Here is a 16,327-nt window from a genome sequence, read left to right on the forward strand (position 1 = left end):
GCCCCCTTGTAGTCTCTTCTTTAGAGCCTCCCTCCTCTATAAATAGAGGAGGTGTTCTTCTTATGTATGGGTTTTTTACCCCTCTCTCTTCCTTTCTTCAATAATATCCTATGTCACACGGACTCGGCTCCAAGGTCGCCGCACCCGCGTCGACACGCACCGACACGGGTGCGGCTCGGACTCGGTCAACCCGACCCTGGGTGCGGTCAACGCACCCAGGGTCATTTTGGTCCATTTTTTGGATTTTTTTTTTTTTGGATTTTTTTTTTAAATTTTCTGGGCTACAGCTGTAAGGAAAAAACCCATCACAACTAAAAAACCTGTACACTTTCAAGTTTTAAGTACAAAATGGGCACAACTCAAGTTTTTGTGGTTTTTTCCTGTATGAAGAAAGTGAATTATTACAGTGTATGAAGAAAGTGCCCAAAAGTGAATTATTCCTGTATGAAGAAAGTGTACAGAATGCCTTCACAACTCATCACCTGTCCCCTAATGGGCACAACTTTGACCGAGTCTTATATATATATATATATATTTTATTTTTTTTTAATATATATATAGCCGAGTCCCCATGTCCAAAATTTTTGAAATTGCGCCGCACCCGTGTCGCACCCGCACCTGCACCCGCACCCGCACCCGCACCCATGTGACATAGATAATATCCAACTTATGACTTTAAGTCATTTCCATATTTGAGAGTTTTTGTGTGTGCACATTTGGTGTTTGTGTTCTTGGCTCTAGTGGTCACTCTTAAAGAGTGACATTTGCTCTATTGGTGCTTCCGCCTCTTTTCATTACAACGTGCTTGGTACAAATGTTCCTAGTTTGTACCAAGTCACGTACATAGTGGCAATCCACTTTAATGTGCTTTGTCCTCTCATAAAACACTGGGTTATTAGCAATATAAGTAGTAGCTCTATTATCACATATCATCTCCATAGGTAATGAGACTTTTACATGAAGATCAGTCAACACAGATTTAACCCACATCATCTCTGCAGCGGTCTGAGCCATAGCCCGATACTCTGGCTCAACACTCTACCTAGCAACAACAGTTTGTTTCTTACTTCTCCAAGTAACCAGATTTCCTCTAACAAACACACAGAATCCTGTTGTTGACTTTTTATCAACAACCGACCCTGCATAATTCGCATCTGAGTAGGCAATAACATCTAGAGAGGGATTTTATCTAAACCATAGTCCTTTTTCAGGGGATAACTTTAGATATTCGAGGATCATCATTGCAGCCTCCTAGTGAGCCTTTGTAGATTTGTCCATAAACTGACTAATCTTGCTCACGGCTAAAGATATATCAGGTCTAGTTTCAGTCACGTATAATAGCTTGCCAACTAAGGAACGATAACTACTATTGTCCACATACTCTGATTTTTCATCAAACAGGTGAGCCTTAGGATCCATAGGAATCCTTGCAGGTTTGGTACCTAACATCCCTGTCTCCTTTAGCAAGTCCAAGACATATTTTCGTTGGGACAAAACCAAGCCTTCTTTACTCCTTGCAACCTCTATGCCCAAGAAATATCTAAGTGGTCCCAGATCCTTAGTTACAAAGTGTTTCTGCAGGTGGGACTTGGTTTCAGAGATGTCTTTTTCACTGCTATCTGTGATTATAATATCATCAACATATACTACCATAACCACAATCTCTGTACAAGTCTTTTTAATAAAAAAAGAGTGGTATGAGGCAGATTGAACAAACCCAAATGCTGACATGACCTCAACCAGCTTGGAGAACCACGCACGAGGACTCTGCTTGAGACCATAGATTGCCTTGTTCAACTTGCAAACCTTTTGACACTCCCCCTGAACTTCGAACCCCAAGGGTTGTTGCATGTAAACTGTCTCCTCCAAGTCTCCATATAGAAAGACATTTTTCACATCGAGTTGACAGAGAGACCAACCATGGTGCACGGCGACTGACAAGACAAGACGAATAGTCCCAAGACGAGCAACAGGAGAAAATGTTTCAAAGAAGTCCACCCCATAAGTCTGAGTATAGCCTTTTGCAACCAGACAGGCTTTAAACCTTTCAATCGGTCTATTTGAGTGATACTTAATAGTATAGACCCATTTACAACCGATAATATCAGCCTCAAGTGGAGGATCAACTAAGTCCCATGTTCTCCGAGAAAGCAATGCATCCATTTCATCATGCATGGCCTTCTCCCATTTGGGATCCAGAAGAGCTTGATGATGATTTAGAGGAATTGATATAGCAGATAGTGCTAATACAAAATTCTTCATATTTCCACTGAGTCTGGCCTCTGAAACAAACTGAGAAATAGGATGAAGTGTATATTGCCTGTCCTTTTCGAAGAGCAATAGATAAATCATCAACAATAGGCTCGTTAGTAGGGTCAGGAACACTTACCTCTGGAGGAGCCGATGGCAAAGGCACAGAGTTGAGTGGAGCTCGATGTGTGTACCCCACAGGAGAATTTTTGTAACATGACGAAACTGGGCTTGGAACGAGAGGCTCAAGACTAACAGACTCCAATGGAAATGGAGGGACGGGAAGAGGAAAGGAATCACCTTGGTTAGCATGTAATCTTGGAGAAGTACTAGAAAAATATGGGATAGACTAAAAAAATGAAACTTCCGCACTGACATACTCTCTTTGGGAAATGGGATCATAACAACGATATCCTTTTTGGTGTTTGGGATACCCAACGAAAACACATTTTATAGATTGGGGTGACAGTTTATCTCGGGTGGGACCAAGTTTATGAACAAAGCACACATAGCCAAACACCTTTGGAGAGATAGGAAACAGTGGAGCTTCAGGATTAAGAATTTGAATGGGAATGTGATCTCCCATAGAGGTTGAAGGCATACGATTTATTAGGTATCCTGCAGTTAGAACCGCATCTCCCCAGTAAGACGCGGGCATATTAGACTAAATCATGAGGCAACGGGCGACATTTAAAATGTGTCTATGCCTGCACTCCGCTACTCCATTTTGTTGAGAGGTATGAGGACATGAAGTTTGAGGTTGGATTCCAAATTTTTTGTAAAATTGTAATAATTCAGAGGATTTGAATTCAAGAGCATTGTCAGTGCGAACAACTTTAACGCAAGAATTAAACTGAGTTTTTATTTCAATAATCAAAGATTTAAGAATAATAGGGGCTTCAGCCCTATCTTTTAACAAGAATGCACAAGACAATTTGAAAAAATCATCTACAACGACTAAATAATAACGACACTTAGAACGACTAGGAGTTCTACTTGGACCCCAAACATCAACATGAAGAAGATCAAACAAATTTTGACTTGAAGGACTCTGACTAGACGAAAATGAACTCCTATGATGCTTCCCAAGCTGACATGCTTTACACAGCAGAGTAGAGGACGACGAGATATGAGGAATGACTCTACGCAATTTAAGCAACGGAAGATGACCAAGACGATGATGCCAAAGCAACAGACTAGAGGATGACTCAACTGCCGAATGAACAGAGCCAACAGGTTGGTGTAGATAATAGACTCCACCTTCCTCATAGCCTCCACCAATCGTCTTCCCCGACAGCAAGTCCTGAAAAGTGCAACAAGTAGGATCAAATATTACTCTACAATTCAATTCTTTTGCAACACGACTAACAAATAGCAAATTTTGAGGGAATGAAGGGGTACGAAGAACATTTGATAACTGTAGAGTAGGGAAAATAGAGATATTTCCCTGGCCAACAATGGGAGAAGAGCTCTCATCGGCAAGAACTACCTTTTTATGGTTAGCAACACTATTCAAAAACGAAAAATCACATTCATTTCCACACAAATGTCTAAATGCCCCTGAATCAATAATCCATCGACTACCTTGGGAAGATAATCCATCACCTGCAGAACATGCAACATCAGTCACGAAGGAATGATGTGCCATCAAATCATCATTCTCAGCACGAGTAAGAGTCATTGAATCACTAGGAGGAACAACGGGAGACTCGGGTTTGGCGACTTGAGCCGTAGGAACAACTTTAGCTAAAGATGCAGGAGGTCTTCCATGGTTGTCAAAGCATCTGTCTTTTAAATGCCCAAATCTCCCGCAGTAGGTACACTGGAGCTTGCCTCGTCCTCCTATACCTCAACCACGTCCTCGAGTATTAGGAATGAAACCTCAGCCTCGACCATAGGAAACAGACAGAGCAGAATTTTGTGATTCCGATTGGGATGAAGGAAGGGACATGGCAAGCCTACTTAGTCGATTATATGCCTCAGCAAGAGTGGGAACATCCGAGCCTGTCAACATCTGAACTTTAGCAACTGAAAATTCAGCTGACAAGCCAGTAAGGAACCGTGCAACCATGGTGTGCTTCTGATGTAGTTTTTGTTTGTCACAGCATAGTGGTCTATGTGCGTTTAGTCTCTCAAAGGCTGCCTTCACAGAGGCATAATACTGGGCTAAATTTTGCTCTCCTTGTTGCAATTTATAGATCTCTTGCTCTACTTGAAGAATCCGACTAACATTAGTCGTTGTAGATGCTGTCAACGATAACCATCTAGTCTGTGTTTCTGCTGGAGAAGGAACGTCAGATCAGATCATGTACATGCTGGCTTCAGATCTACGTTTCTGTTGCACACACGAGACCCTACGAGGAAGACGACAGATTAAATCAGATGCTACGCACGCTGGAACCGATCCCCAGGTGGGTCGATACAGTCAGATGCTCAGAACTGCGTCCGACTTTGATACCATGTTGAAGATAACTAGGGTTTTGCGCAGTTCAGAAAAGAGAGAGAGAGTAAAGGAGAGAGAGAGAAAGTAAGAAAGAATCGTTATTTTCTCATTAGGTCTAATGTCACTTAAATAGAGAGATTAGAAACACTCATGTACAAAAATACCCTTTGCTACAATGAAGAAATATGATATACCCAACCTATTTAAATAAATATAAGAGTACCCTGTACTGTGACTGTTTCTCAACATTTTTAAAGTGCCGCATCCCCGCACCCGGACCTGCACCTGCACCCATGTGACATAGGATACAAATTGGCTATTTTCAAAAGGTAGAGATTTCATTTTTCCAAGTATGCAATCTTTACAAGTCAAATCCTTTTCATTACAATTTTCAAGAAAATGGAATAAATACATTTTTGACATACTTGGATGTCTTAATCTCTTATGCCAATGTTCAGATCATGTACCAAACAATCATTAGATGAAAATGCAACCTCACATCCATGGTCGATAATTTAAGAAACTGGCAAGTTGTTTAGGTTAAGTTTGGGTACTACTATAATGTTTGAAACATAAAAAAATTTATTATTTTTAGAATTTTTTTCTAAAGTACCCAAGCTTTTAATTTTTAAAGATGTTTTATTGGTGGTTGAAACATAAGAACCGTTTGAGTTAATTAAACATTTGAATAGTATGGACTCATTTGGAGTCATATGGAAAGAGGCACCGGATTCAAGAATCCAAGAGTTCTTACTGGAGTTTGTGCATGTTGATACAGCTGCACCGGAGAGAGAGCAAGATTGACCTTTGATTAGTGGTTGAAGGATTTCTATGAGTGGAGCAAATGATACGTTTTTTGAGCCTTCATCTACACCACTCTTTTCGCTTAATGATCCCATAGAAGTCACTTTCTTTTCATTTCTCCTTTTTAGGCAAAATAGCTTGATGCGGCCTGATTCTTTGCAAAATGACATTATCTTACCACTTCTCTTGTATTCATAGTCACTTGAATTTCTTTCATAGTCATTTGAGCTCTTCCCATAATCACTTGAGCTCTTTCCATAGTCATTTTGGGCTCTTCCAAAGTGAGGAGGCCTATATGCTTTTGTATGATTTTTTGGTCTTGATATAGTAAGCACCGATTCCTCTTCTTTAGTAGGGGAGGTTTTTTTCAATCTATTATCTTCCATAATTAGTTCTTCTAAAGTTTCTACTATGGAAGGAACACCGCTATGAAGAATGGTCGATTTTGTTCCTTCAAATTCGGGCTTGAACCCATTTATGAAATGATAAAAATTTTCAAGTTGATTTGCTTTTCTCGGAGTTCTATGTTAAGTGGATAATGTCACTTAGGCTCCAAGAAAGTTAATTCATCTCAAAGGAGAGAGAGAACATTGTAATATTCTCTTATGCTCATCTCAAATAATGTCATCGTTATTTCTTTTTTTTAGAGATTACATATATGAGCTATATCTCTTAAAGAATATATATCTTGGAGATATTTTCAAGCATCACTAGCAAATTCAAACTTTGCTAAGCTAGAACATTTCTTTATTTAAACACTATTAATGAGTCATCCCATAATTTTTGAATGACCCATCTTCCACTCCTTCCATCTCTTTTCATAGTCGTCAATGACTTTATTCATCTCATCTCCTTAAAGTGCAATTTCTTTGCCATTTTCATTCTTGGTGAGTACAAGATTTGGTTCCTTCTTGGATCCATCCACCAAGCCCCATAGACCCTTTTCTCAAATCTTGTGTTTCATTGTGGATGCCCACGTCACATAGTTTGTGTCATTGAGTCTCATGGGTATGGTGACAATCACTTCTCGTTCATCCTCCATAGGTACAAGAAGAGAATGAGAGAGAAAAATAGAGAGATAGAGAGGAAGAAAGAAGAAAATGAAAGCAAAATTCTTTTGGGCACTACGAGTCCACGATCATACGATCCACGGCCTCACGTCCACACAAGCACGCTTTGCCACAATAAAAATATAAATGTCTCTGATACCATGTAATGAAAGCAAGAGCTATCCACACACCTCAAATAAGCGGCCGATACAAATCCCACAAAGAGGGCAAAAGCACAATAGCAACTTAGGGGATTAGAAGAACACACAACAATGTAAAAAATAATATTTATTCACTTCAAAATGCATTGCATTACAAGGGGCTCGAGGCCCATATTTATACACAAAGGGGGGTGTGAGATACTCCAAAAAGTAGTTGTTGGGGGCGCCTAATGGCTAGAAATCTAGTCGTTGGGAGCTCCCAACAACTATAATGTTGTTGTATTATCAAGGACAAAAATGCTCTTGACAATACAACAATGTACAACAAAGTGAAAAAATAAAAATAAAAAATAAAAAGGGTGACACCTAATATAATGGTCAAAAGACCAAAATACCCTTGGACTATGATATGTATATACAACTATATTATATATATATAATAAGAAGGGTGTGGCACCTAATATAATGGTCAAAAGACCAAAATACCCCTAGATTGTGATATGTATATACAACTATATATATATATATAACTATCACTCATATTTTAATAGTTGCTTACCCTTTCCTACTCCAGGTTCACCCAACCAGATCTGCCCCAGCCAGGACTCACCCAACTGGGACTATGCAGAGGGAGTTTCCCTTTCTCCCAGGACTCCTAGAGAAATCTACCTAGCCTGGAGTCCTACACAGGCTGGGACTCTAGTGGGATGCCCCCATAGAATCCTCTCTAGGGTGAGAACTGTGTATTTTTACCCTTTTGCCCTCTTGTAAATCTATAAATAGATGTACCTAGCTTAAGTTGATTTTTAATAAAGTATTTTGACCCATGAGGTATTTTTCATTCACCCTATTTCAGAATTCCTATTCCTTAGAGGGAAAGCCCTTTCTCCCTCTACTCTTCTATATTTTCTCTAAGCAGCAACACACCCAGAGGGATCGATATTCTCCCTTTGCTCTGTTGCTAACCCTATCTGACGTAGCGCCTAGCCATATCGAGAACGGATTTCTCTCTTTCTTGGCTTTTCCCTGTGCTAGAGCCTTCCCGAGGCTGAATTTATACAACTCGTTCATCCATAAGGTCGGGTTTATAACAGTGGTATCAAAGCATCTTCCTCGGGACCTATGCAACATTCTCAGTTTTCGTGTAGTGATCCTTAGAATCACGCAATCCCTCCATTCGCTTTGTATGTTGCAGCAAGGGTCCACGCCCTTTACGGTTTTCGTACATGTTCGATTCGATGCCCGTATTTATTTTCTTAATCATATTTTGTTCAGTTGTGTTGAATTCTTTACCATGTGTGGTGTTTAGATTAGTCCCAACGTTGATCTACATCGAATCTTAAGGATTTGATTTGGTTCACATCCTCCATGATATTTTCTTTGTCTTCTAGAGCTGGAGGACAATCCCGACAGCTTAGTAGTCGTGTGGCTGAATTTTTTCCAGCCCACACCAAGTTTGGATTCGTATTTTGGTGCAGCCTAAACACTTTTGGGAGAGTCTCACTAACTAGGTGCTCAATATTTGTCCTGGGACGTGACTGCCTTGTGTGCAGGAGACCCACACCTACCCAACTGTGTGTGTGCGACGCTACTGCTAACATTTACCAATTTTTACCTCATTAGTTATGTGTCTCTCCAGCGAGGGCCCAAGCCCTTCTTGAATTTGATTCCGATCTGATACTTTCCGGTGTTTGATCCATCACAGTGAGCAATGATCTAGTCGTCATCTGCAACTTTGAGATCAGATTCTATGTTTCTGACTCTTCCAAATCAAACTTGGAATTGTACAAATCCGACCTTTGATGACCTTTATTCGACTTCCGGAAGTCAAGCCAAATTTTTTCCCGTTCTTAGGAAGGATCGATACATGCCTGCATCTAAGTCCGGTTTTCAAAAATTTGTTTCAATGGATTAACAACCCTAAAAATCCTCAAAAAATCACCCTAGTTAACCTTATCAGTCCTAAACCAAACCCAAATTACAGTTCGGAAAAATCAGATCTCGATCTGTAGATATCGTCATTTTACCGAAACCTGTCAGATCTAATATTTTTTCTTGATGACCTAACGTTTTTTAACTTCAAAAAATTCCTTAGGCCTGATCCTAGATATATAAATCCTGAAATTTTTACCCTAGGAACGTACATATGATGCCCAATTTATAGATCCCAAAAATTCATCTGGATCACTGAGATCTGGTCCGTTCTTTGGAACCTGTCAAAACCTAGAAAACTGACTAAACCTGTAACGTCCTAACCTAACCTAGAAATAAATTAATCTCGACCTTAGAAAATCCTGAAAAAATCTAAAAAATTTTATTTTTACATACATGATACTCCAAACCAAATGACCAAACCCAGAGCCCCCCTTAAACCCTAGCCTACCCCTGGGCACCACTCGAACTTCGGACCAACAACATTTTGTCCTGCAAGTAGGCAACACTTGGCTTGGCAAGTGCAGTCAAGATGAATTCATCACGGTGCAAGATAGTTGATGCCTTGCGAGATTTGGTGAAGTGTCTGCACGAACCTGCTAAGCGAAGGAAAATAATGGATCAGGACTGGATCATTTATTTTACAGATCTTTCGTCGTTCTTCATGGGACCATGTGAAGATTGTCAGGAAATTATTTTAGTTCTTTATGATGTGAATCTTGTATCATTTTTGGAAGAAGGCATGGCTGAAGCACAACCCCTCAATGGTCACTGTTGGTGCACCGAAACACAGTAAGAGCTTGACTTAGTTGTAGGCAAAATGAGTGTTGATTTGACCTTGCCGATTGTTGCCTCTACTGAGCAATGAGATCTTTATCAAGACCCAAATCTAAGCAAACTCATGTCTTTAATCCAAGTCTCCTATATTGGGCCCTCTTAAACCCACCGTGAACCCTCATATCCTGATCCCTAAAAACCTTAAAATGGATCTAAACCTGATCTTGTTAAATCCAATCGCAAAACCTCCTCATGTCCAATTTTCTAACCAAATTCAAACCCTTCCCAAAACCATATTATCCAACCAAAATGTGCTCCATACCTTCAACTTATTTGGACCCTATGTCACAGGGATTCACCCAATAGGGTGTCGAACCCGCATCGATGCGACGTGAGTGCAGGTGCAGGTGCGAGTGTGGCACCTGGTGTAGTCAAAATGACCCTGGGTGCAATCAACCGCACCCAAGGTCATATCTTTCCAAAATGGACTCGGTCAACTCCATTTTGGAAAAAAAAAACAAAAAACCTATGAAAGGGGTAATTGAAAAAAATAAGGGGGGGGAGGGGGAGGGGGAGGGATTTACCTCGATCCCCCCACACATTAAAATATAGAGGGCGGGAGTTACCTCAAGCCCCCCCCTTCCTCCCCCTTTCCATCCCCATTAAAAAAAATAAGGGGTAGAGGTACCTCGAGCCCCCCATATATATATATATATATACCCTCTCTCACCCAAGTTTTTTTAAAGTACTGCATTGCCACACCCGCACCTATGCGACATAGACTTGACCAAATCAAGTTCCTTCAAAATGGGTCTATAATTTGTCTCAACCAGCCACTCTATATCCGTTTGACTCATTCCACTTTGGAGGCCTCTCTCATGTCTTTGGTTTGATAGGAAAGAATGTTCCTGGCTTCAGTACGTATGTTGGGGTAGATCTTTCTTGGTTCCTTTAATTTATAAAGTAGCCTCGATATTCGGTTTCATATTGTGGACCCATAACCCACAAGGTGAAACATGATTGGAAAAAGAGGAGGACCAACTAACAACTAAGTGCCTATTGCCTAGAGTTCTTGCCTTGAAGGCAATATATGTTTGAGATGGGTGGTTTGTTACAGACCCTTTCCTGCTCCAGAACCGACTAACCATATCCGCCCCAGCTAGGACCCACCCAACTGAGACTGCGGAGAGGGAGTTTCCCTTTTCTACAACTCTTAGAGAAACATGTCCAGCCTGGGTTGGCTCTGGTGGGACGCCCCTCCTAGAGTCCTCTTTAGGGTGGGAATCGTATGTATTTTTATCCTTTTGCCCTCTTATAAATTTATAGATAGATGTACCTAGCTTAAGTTAATTTTAAATGAAGTATTTTGGCCCATGAGGTATTCTCCATTCACCCTATTTCAAAATTCATGTTCATGAAAGGGAAAGCCCTTTCTCCCTATACTCTTCCATATTTTCTCTTAGCAGCAACTCACCCACTGCTCGCTAACCCTATATGATGCAGAGCCTAGCTAGTTCGAGAATGGATTTCTCTCTTTTTTGACTTTTCCCTATGTCATAGCCTTCCCGAGGCCAGAATTGTAGAAACCGTCCCTCCATAGGGTCGGGTTTCTAACAATAAAGGAGAGTTTAGCCTCTTTTAGTTCATGCCCTGTAGCAATGATCAGTTTGAATGCAAGTGATTTTATATTGTGAATGTGATTTAGTACGAGGTATAGCATGAGGAGAGATCTTTTAACTCTTGAGGAATAGGTAGAAATGCTTCTCATAGCCAGATTCAAGTGGGAGAACTGATTGCACAATGGAAAAAATAGGCTCTAGGACTAATTACTTAATTGTTGATAGAATAGATATGACTAGCTCTCGTATAACATGAAAGCTAACTGAATGCCTATCTGCTGATCGGTATTTCATTTGTTGTGAAAGAACAAGAGCTATGGCACTTCTTCTTTCCTGTTGCGCATAACTTCTGGAGAGTTTTGATATGGATGACATCACTTGTTCTAGAAACAGCTGCTGTTGCTGGTCTTGGAGGACGGGATACTTCTTTTTTTTTTGTTCGAAGCTAACCAACCATGTCATGATACAGAAGCCAAGGTAATCAACAAAGGGCATGAGGGAACGAAACAGCTTCCTCTTTCCCCCTGGTCCCTAGCATTGATTCTCTCAGACCCTCGGCTGAACAATGATTAGTAAATTGGAATTCCTGGCTGCGCTAAAAGCACCTAAGAAAATTCTTAAATTCCAATTCCTTATAACTTTCAGGTTTCACAATAATTAGTAAGTTGACCTTACTGTTAAATTTTCTTCCATTTCTTGAAGATCTGGAAAGCTAGAGGCTTTTCACTTGTGATTCTGAGATTAATGCCCATAATGTGACAAGGCTTGTTGTTGATTATATTGAATTTTTTGAACTAGAATAAACACAAATTACTGAGTTCATGAAAGTTCAAGCTATAAAAGATAAATACTGTTGCATGATGGCCTCTCGATGTTCACATTCATAAGGAATAGTGAGATATTACAAATTAGCATATAAAATGAAATCCTGTTCTCTTTGATGACTTTTTCTTTTTTATGATTGTATTCCCATTCTGGTTGCAAGATAGTTTTAGTAGTCATCTCCTATTGTTGCAAAATCCAGAGTGTCTTGAGAAGTTATTGAATTGACTGTTCCATTTGATGCATCAGGTCAGCTGCAGCTACTAATAAACTTGAGGAAGCGGACTTTCAGAATCTAGCTTGTATTACATCAGGCCTTCAGTCAGTAAAGCCAGGTTTTGTGCCCTTTACAAAAATGGCAAACTGAAGTCTCACTAGGACATAATGTTTGCATTTCCATAAGGATGTGGAGCATTTATATCTTATTGCAGGAACATTTGACTCTATTGGATCCACTGAGCTGCAAAATGCAGGGAAGGCAGGTCTTGTAACAGTTCAGGGAAAGATCTCAGCAGTCCTAGGCACCATACTCATATGTAAGTCATCTCTTTGCCTTACTACAAATGATATCCTTTAATATTGGTCGAAAATTAGAAAGAAGGATAGAGTCCGCTGTTTTAAATGTTTTAATGCACTCCAAAATATAGAAATATCAGAATATATATATATATATATATATATATATATATATATATATAGAGAGAGAGAGAGAGAGAGAGAGAGAGAGAGAGAGAGAGAGAGAGAGAGACCATATTGTCATTAAGAGCAACTTAATTTGGTACCAAAATGGATCATGGCAGTCACATCCTATAGGTCCAGACTCCAATCACATCGTTGGTGGCTGGAAGATCAATTGCATTTAGTTGTGTTTTCATATGTACACTCTGCAATGTACGGAACCAACGTCCTATAGGTTTTCATGGTTTGGAATTGACTGTGAATGTTATCATATCTCAAGATGCTGGGTCCCTCCCAAGGATATATGGAGCACAAGTTTCTCTATCATTATTTGCATACTTTTCATATACAATACTAGAATACATCAAAATTTTAAACTGCTGTTTAGCATATTGCTTTTGGAGCATTCTTCATAAGCTATGTCACATGGGTGCGGGTGCGGGTGCGGCGATGCGGCACTTTAAAAAAACTTGGGTGCGGGAGGGTATATATATAAAATTATATTATATATATATATAATTTTTAAGTTTTAATAGTTAACAACAGTAACGCTAATGAAATAAAAAACAATTATCATAATATCATCAAATCAATTCATCATCATGCATGCAGGCATATTTTTTCACTTAACTTGAACTGCAAATATAATCTTCATAGTCTATTTAGTGGAAAACATGCATTAAATTAGGTATCTTTTATGTTTAAATGGGTTTCTAAAAAGATCCAATTAAAATTAACAGTCTATATTGCAGCAAAACTTTGTGATAAAAAATCAAATGTTTTGGTTGAATTAATTTGATATCAAAGCATATTTTCTAGTAACAAGCCATGATAAATGCATCTACAAGCATGTTCGGATTTAGGAAAAACACCAACAACTATGCTTTCTTTTTTAGCTGGTATGTGTGCGTCACAAATATCACCCATATTTTGAAAATATTGTGATAAATTAGTGATATTTTCAAATGACAATATTATAATAAAAAATACTATTTATTATTTTTTAAGTATTATCTATTTTTTAAATATCACATCTTTAACCTGATATTAAAACAATAAAAATACTTTTGCTTATTGTTTATACGATATGTTTATATATGTTAATATACTGATATTTTCTAAAATATTCATGAGAATGAGACTGGGAGAGAGAGAGGTACACAGTAAGGGGAAAGAGATTGAGTTAAGAGAGAGAGGTACACAGTAACAGAGGAAAAAAGGGAAACTGGAAAGAGATTGAGAGAGAGAGGTAGCCGAAAAGAGAGATTGAGAGACGAGAGGAGAGAGAGAGATTGAAGGAGAGAATGTGTACCTGGGTTGGAGACGGAGAGGAGGCGTCGTCGGACGGTGGTAGCTCGTAGTCATCGCCGGCGTCAGGGTTGGGAGATGGGTAGCAGCGTCGGGGTCGGGAGGAGAGGGCAAATTTTTTTTGCCCTAATTCTCCTCTCAGCCCATTTCATCGGGCTCTTTTTTTTTTTTAAATCCAAAATTTGGACATTTATGACCCTGGGTGCTTTGACCGCACCCATGGTCGGGTTGACCGCAGCGGGTGCCGCACCCGCATTGCATCGCGTCGACGTGGGTGCGGCACCTGGTTGGCCGAATCCCTGTGACATAGTTCATAAGAAAATCAAAAATGAAAAAAAGAAAGGAGAAGGCATTATCAAACTTAGCATCTATTGCTATATGTACGCACAATTGCCGACATTGGTGGATATTTTGAAAATATTGCATTTTAGAGGGCCTTTTCAATAAAAGAACAGGAATTTAGGAAAAATCACACTATTTTTAAAAGAACATTAAATAAAAATATCCAGTAAAAAGTATCACCAAGATGTTGTCAAGACCAATATTAGTGACTGTGTTTTTATCATATCATTGTCATTATCAAACTATACCTTTGGTCTCAAAAAAATCTTTTATATCACCTCTCACTACCTCCCATTAGGTCTTCAATGGACTTATTATTTTCTCAATTTCTTTTACTTACATCATGTAACTCTTTGTTATTGGCTTTGTGATAGATCTCTATACATGTCCAAACCATCTTAAGTGACATTAGAATTTCTCTTATTGGAAGTACTCATAAATGTTTTATTATATATCCATTTCTAGTCTTATCTTTGTTCATAATTCCATGCATCCATCTTACACATGCATTTCTGCTATGTGCACTCTCTCTTTCCATCAACTTTTACTTGCTCAACACTCTGTACCATGTAAGAGTGCTGGCCTTATAGCTAGGGCTCGGAACTGTTTGGCTCATCAGACTCGTTTGTAATCGAGTCATGTAGATGGAAAACTGGGCCACGAGCTTCTCATTAAGTATAAATGAGTTGAGCCCGACTGTGTTCGGCTCAGCTCAACTCCTGTAAGCTCATGAAAACACAATATAATAGAATATAAGTGTAACACATTACAAAAACTGTATTTGTCTAGTTCGTTGGAGTGGATAACAGGTAAGGGAGAGGTTTTCAGTTCAACTCTCACTGTTTCCATGTTATAAGATCCATTTAAAATTTTCTACACAAGCCGGCTCAGGCTCGGCTTGTGTTTGGTTAGGGTAGATCCAAGCCTAAGCTGGGTTTTATGGTAAATGAATCGAGCACGAACACAGGGTGTTCGGTTTATATCAGCTTGTTTACCAGTCCTACTTATAGCTGTCTTTTGGAATCATTTTTCTAATCTTAGAGGTGCTCATTTGTCACATAATACTCACCACTTTGTCACCTCTTTGTCTAGCTGGCACAAGTCCTGCTAGTCATATCCTTCCCAAATTTACTATCTTATATCATAGTTCCTAATAAAAGCTTTTGACATTGTTGAATTTCAAGATCTTATATCTTTATGACATTTCTTTTGCTAGCTTCCTTACTAAACTTGTTGTCAATTATTAGCTTTTTGTTGTACTAATCCTAAAATCATTTCTTCACTAGTGTGTGTATATAGTTCTGGGGAGTTTTGATAGTAATCTTTGTTCCAAGCCTAGATAAAAGATGATAGTTAGTGTAAATAGAAACAGGCTATGAAACTTTAGATACATCCTCTAAGTGAGTCAATAAGAAAAATTCCGTGCGCACTATGTTTCTATGACATGGTTCTTAATTCCAGTTAACTTCTGGTTGTGAACAGGAAATGATGTGTTTTATCATTTCAGAACATGAACAACATTTATGTAATTGCTTTAGGACAATGAGTATGTTCATCAAAATGTCAAGATAACTTACACCTGGAGTCTATGAGACTGCTCTTAATCCACATCAATACAGAAAAAGATCATGCATAATATTGTTCGCTTATAGTGGACAGTGTTAACCACGGGTTGTTGGTGACTGATAGGGAGGCTGTCAAATGTTAAGCACCACCTTGTCCCGTTGCATGTACATTTATCTCTTTATCATTATCATGTACTAGATAGTCGGCCCGCCCATATGGTCGGGCCTTATAAGATAACTAAAATGTTTAGGAAAGGTTTACATCAGACATTTATCAAGATTGAATGTAAAAATAATTTGAATTATAAATACATTGATAATTTTAAAACATTATAAAATGAGGAAACATACTGATCTAATTCAGGTCTGGGTCCAGGTCCAGGTATGGCTATTAGTTATAAACCCATATAAGTTAACAGTGTTTGCGTAAGTGCGGGGTCAGGTATAATCGGGTGGTATCCCCTTTTTTAATCAGAACTAAAACTTAGACCCAGATCGGCCAATTTTGATTCGGGTCCAGGTTCAGGTCCGGGTATGGCTGATAAAAAATGTAGACCCATATGGTTTAACGGGTTGG

The 16,327-nt window shown here is 39.1% G+C and overlaps 1 protein-coding gene across 3 annotated transcripts in view; it reads left to right on the forward strand.

Moving 5' to 3' along the window:
* The window catches only part of LOC149830375 (rhodanese-like domain-containing protein 9, chloroplastic), a 36,725-nt gene that overhangs the window by 18,269 nt on the left and 2,129 nt on the right, over positions 1 to 16,327 (forward strand). For all 3 annotated transcript variants that reach the window (XR_016433865.1, XR_016433866.1, XM_090016481.1), the window contains exons 4-5: positions 12,107 to 12,192; positions 12,289 to 12,393. Coding sequence is in view for 1 of the 3 variants with exons in the window: in XM_090016481.1 (XP_089872607.1) it covers positions 12,107 to 12,192; positions 12,289 to 12,393 (191 nt within the window). In the remaining 2 variants the exon portion in view is untranslated. The remainder of the gene's footprint in view (positions 1 to 12,106; positions 12,193 to 12,288; positions 12,394 to 16,327) is intronic.

The sequence above is a fragment of the Nuphar pumila genome, chromosome 8 (assembly GCF_984573655.1).
Source record: "Nuphar pumila chromosome 8, dmNupPumi1.hap1.1, whole genome shotgun sequence".
Taxonomy (NCBI): Eukaryota; Viridiplantae; Streptophyta; class Magnoliopsida; order Nymphaeales; family Nymphaeaceae; genus Nuphar; species Nuphar pumila.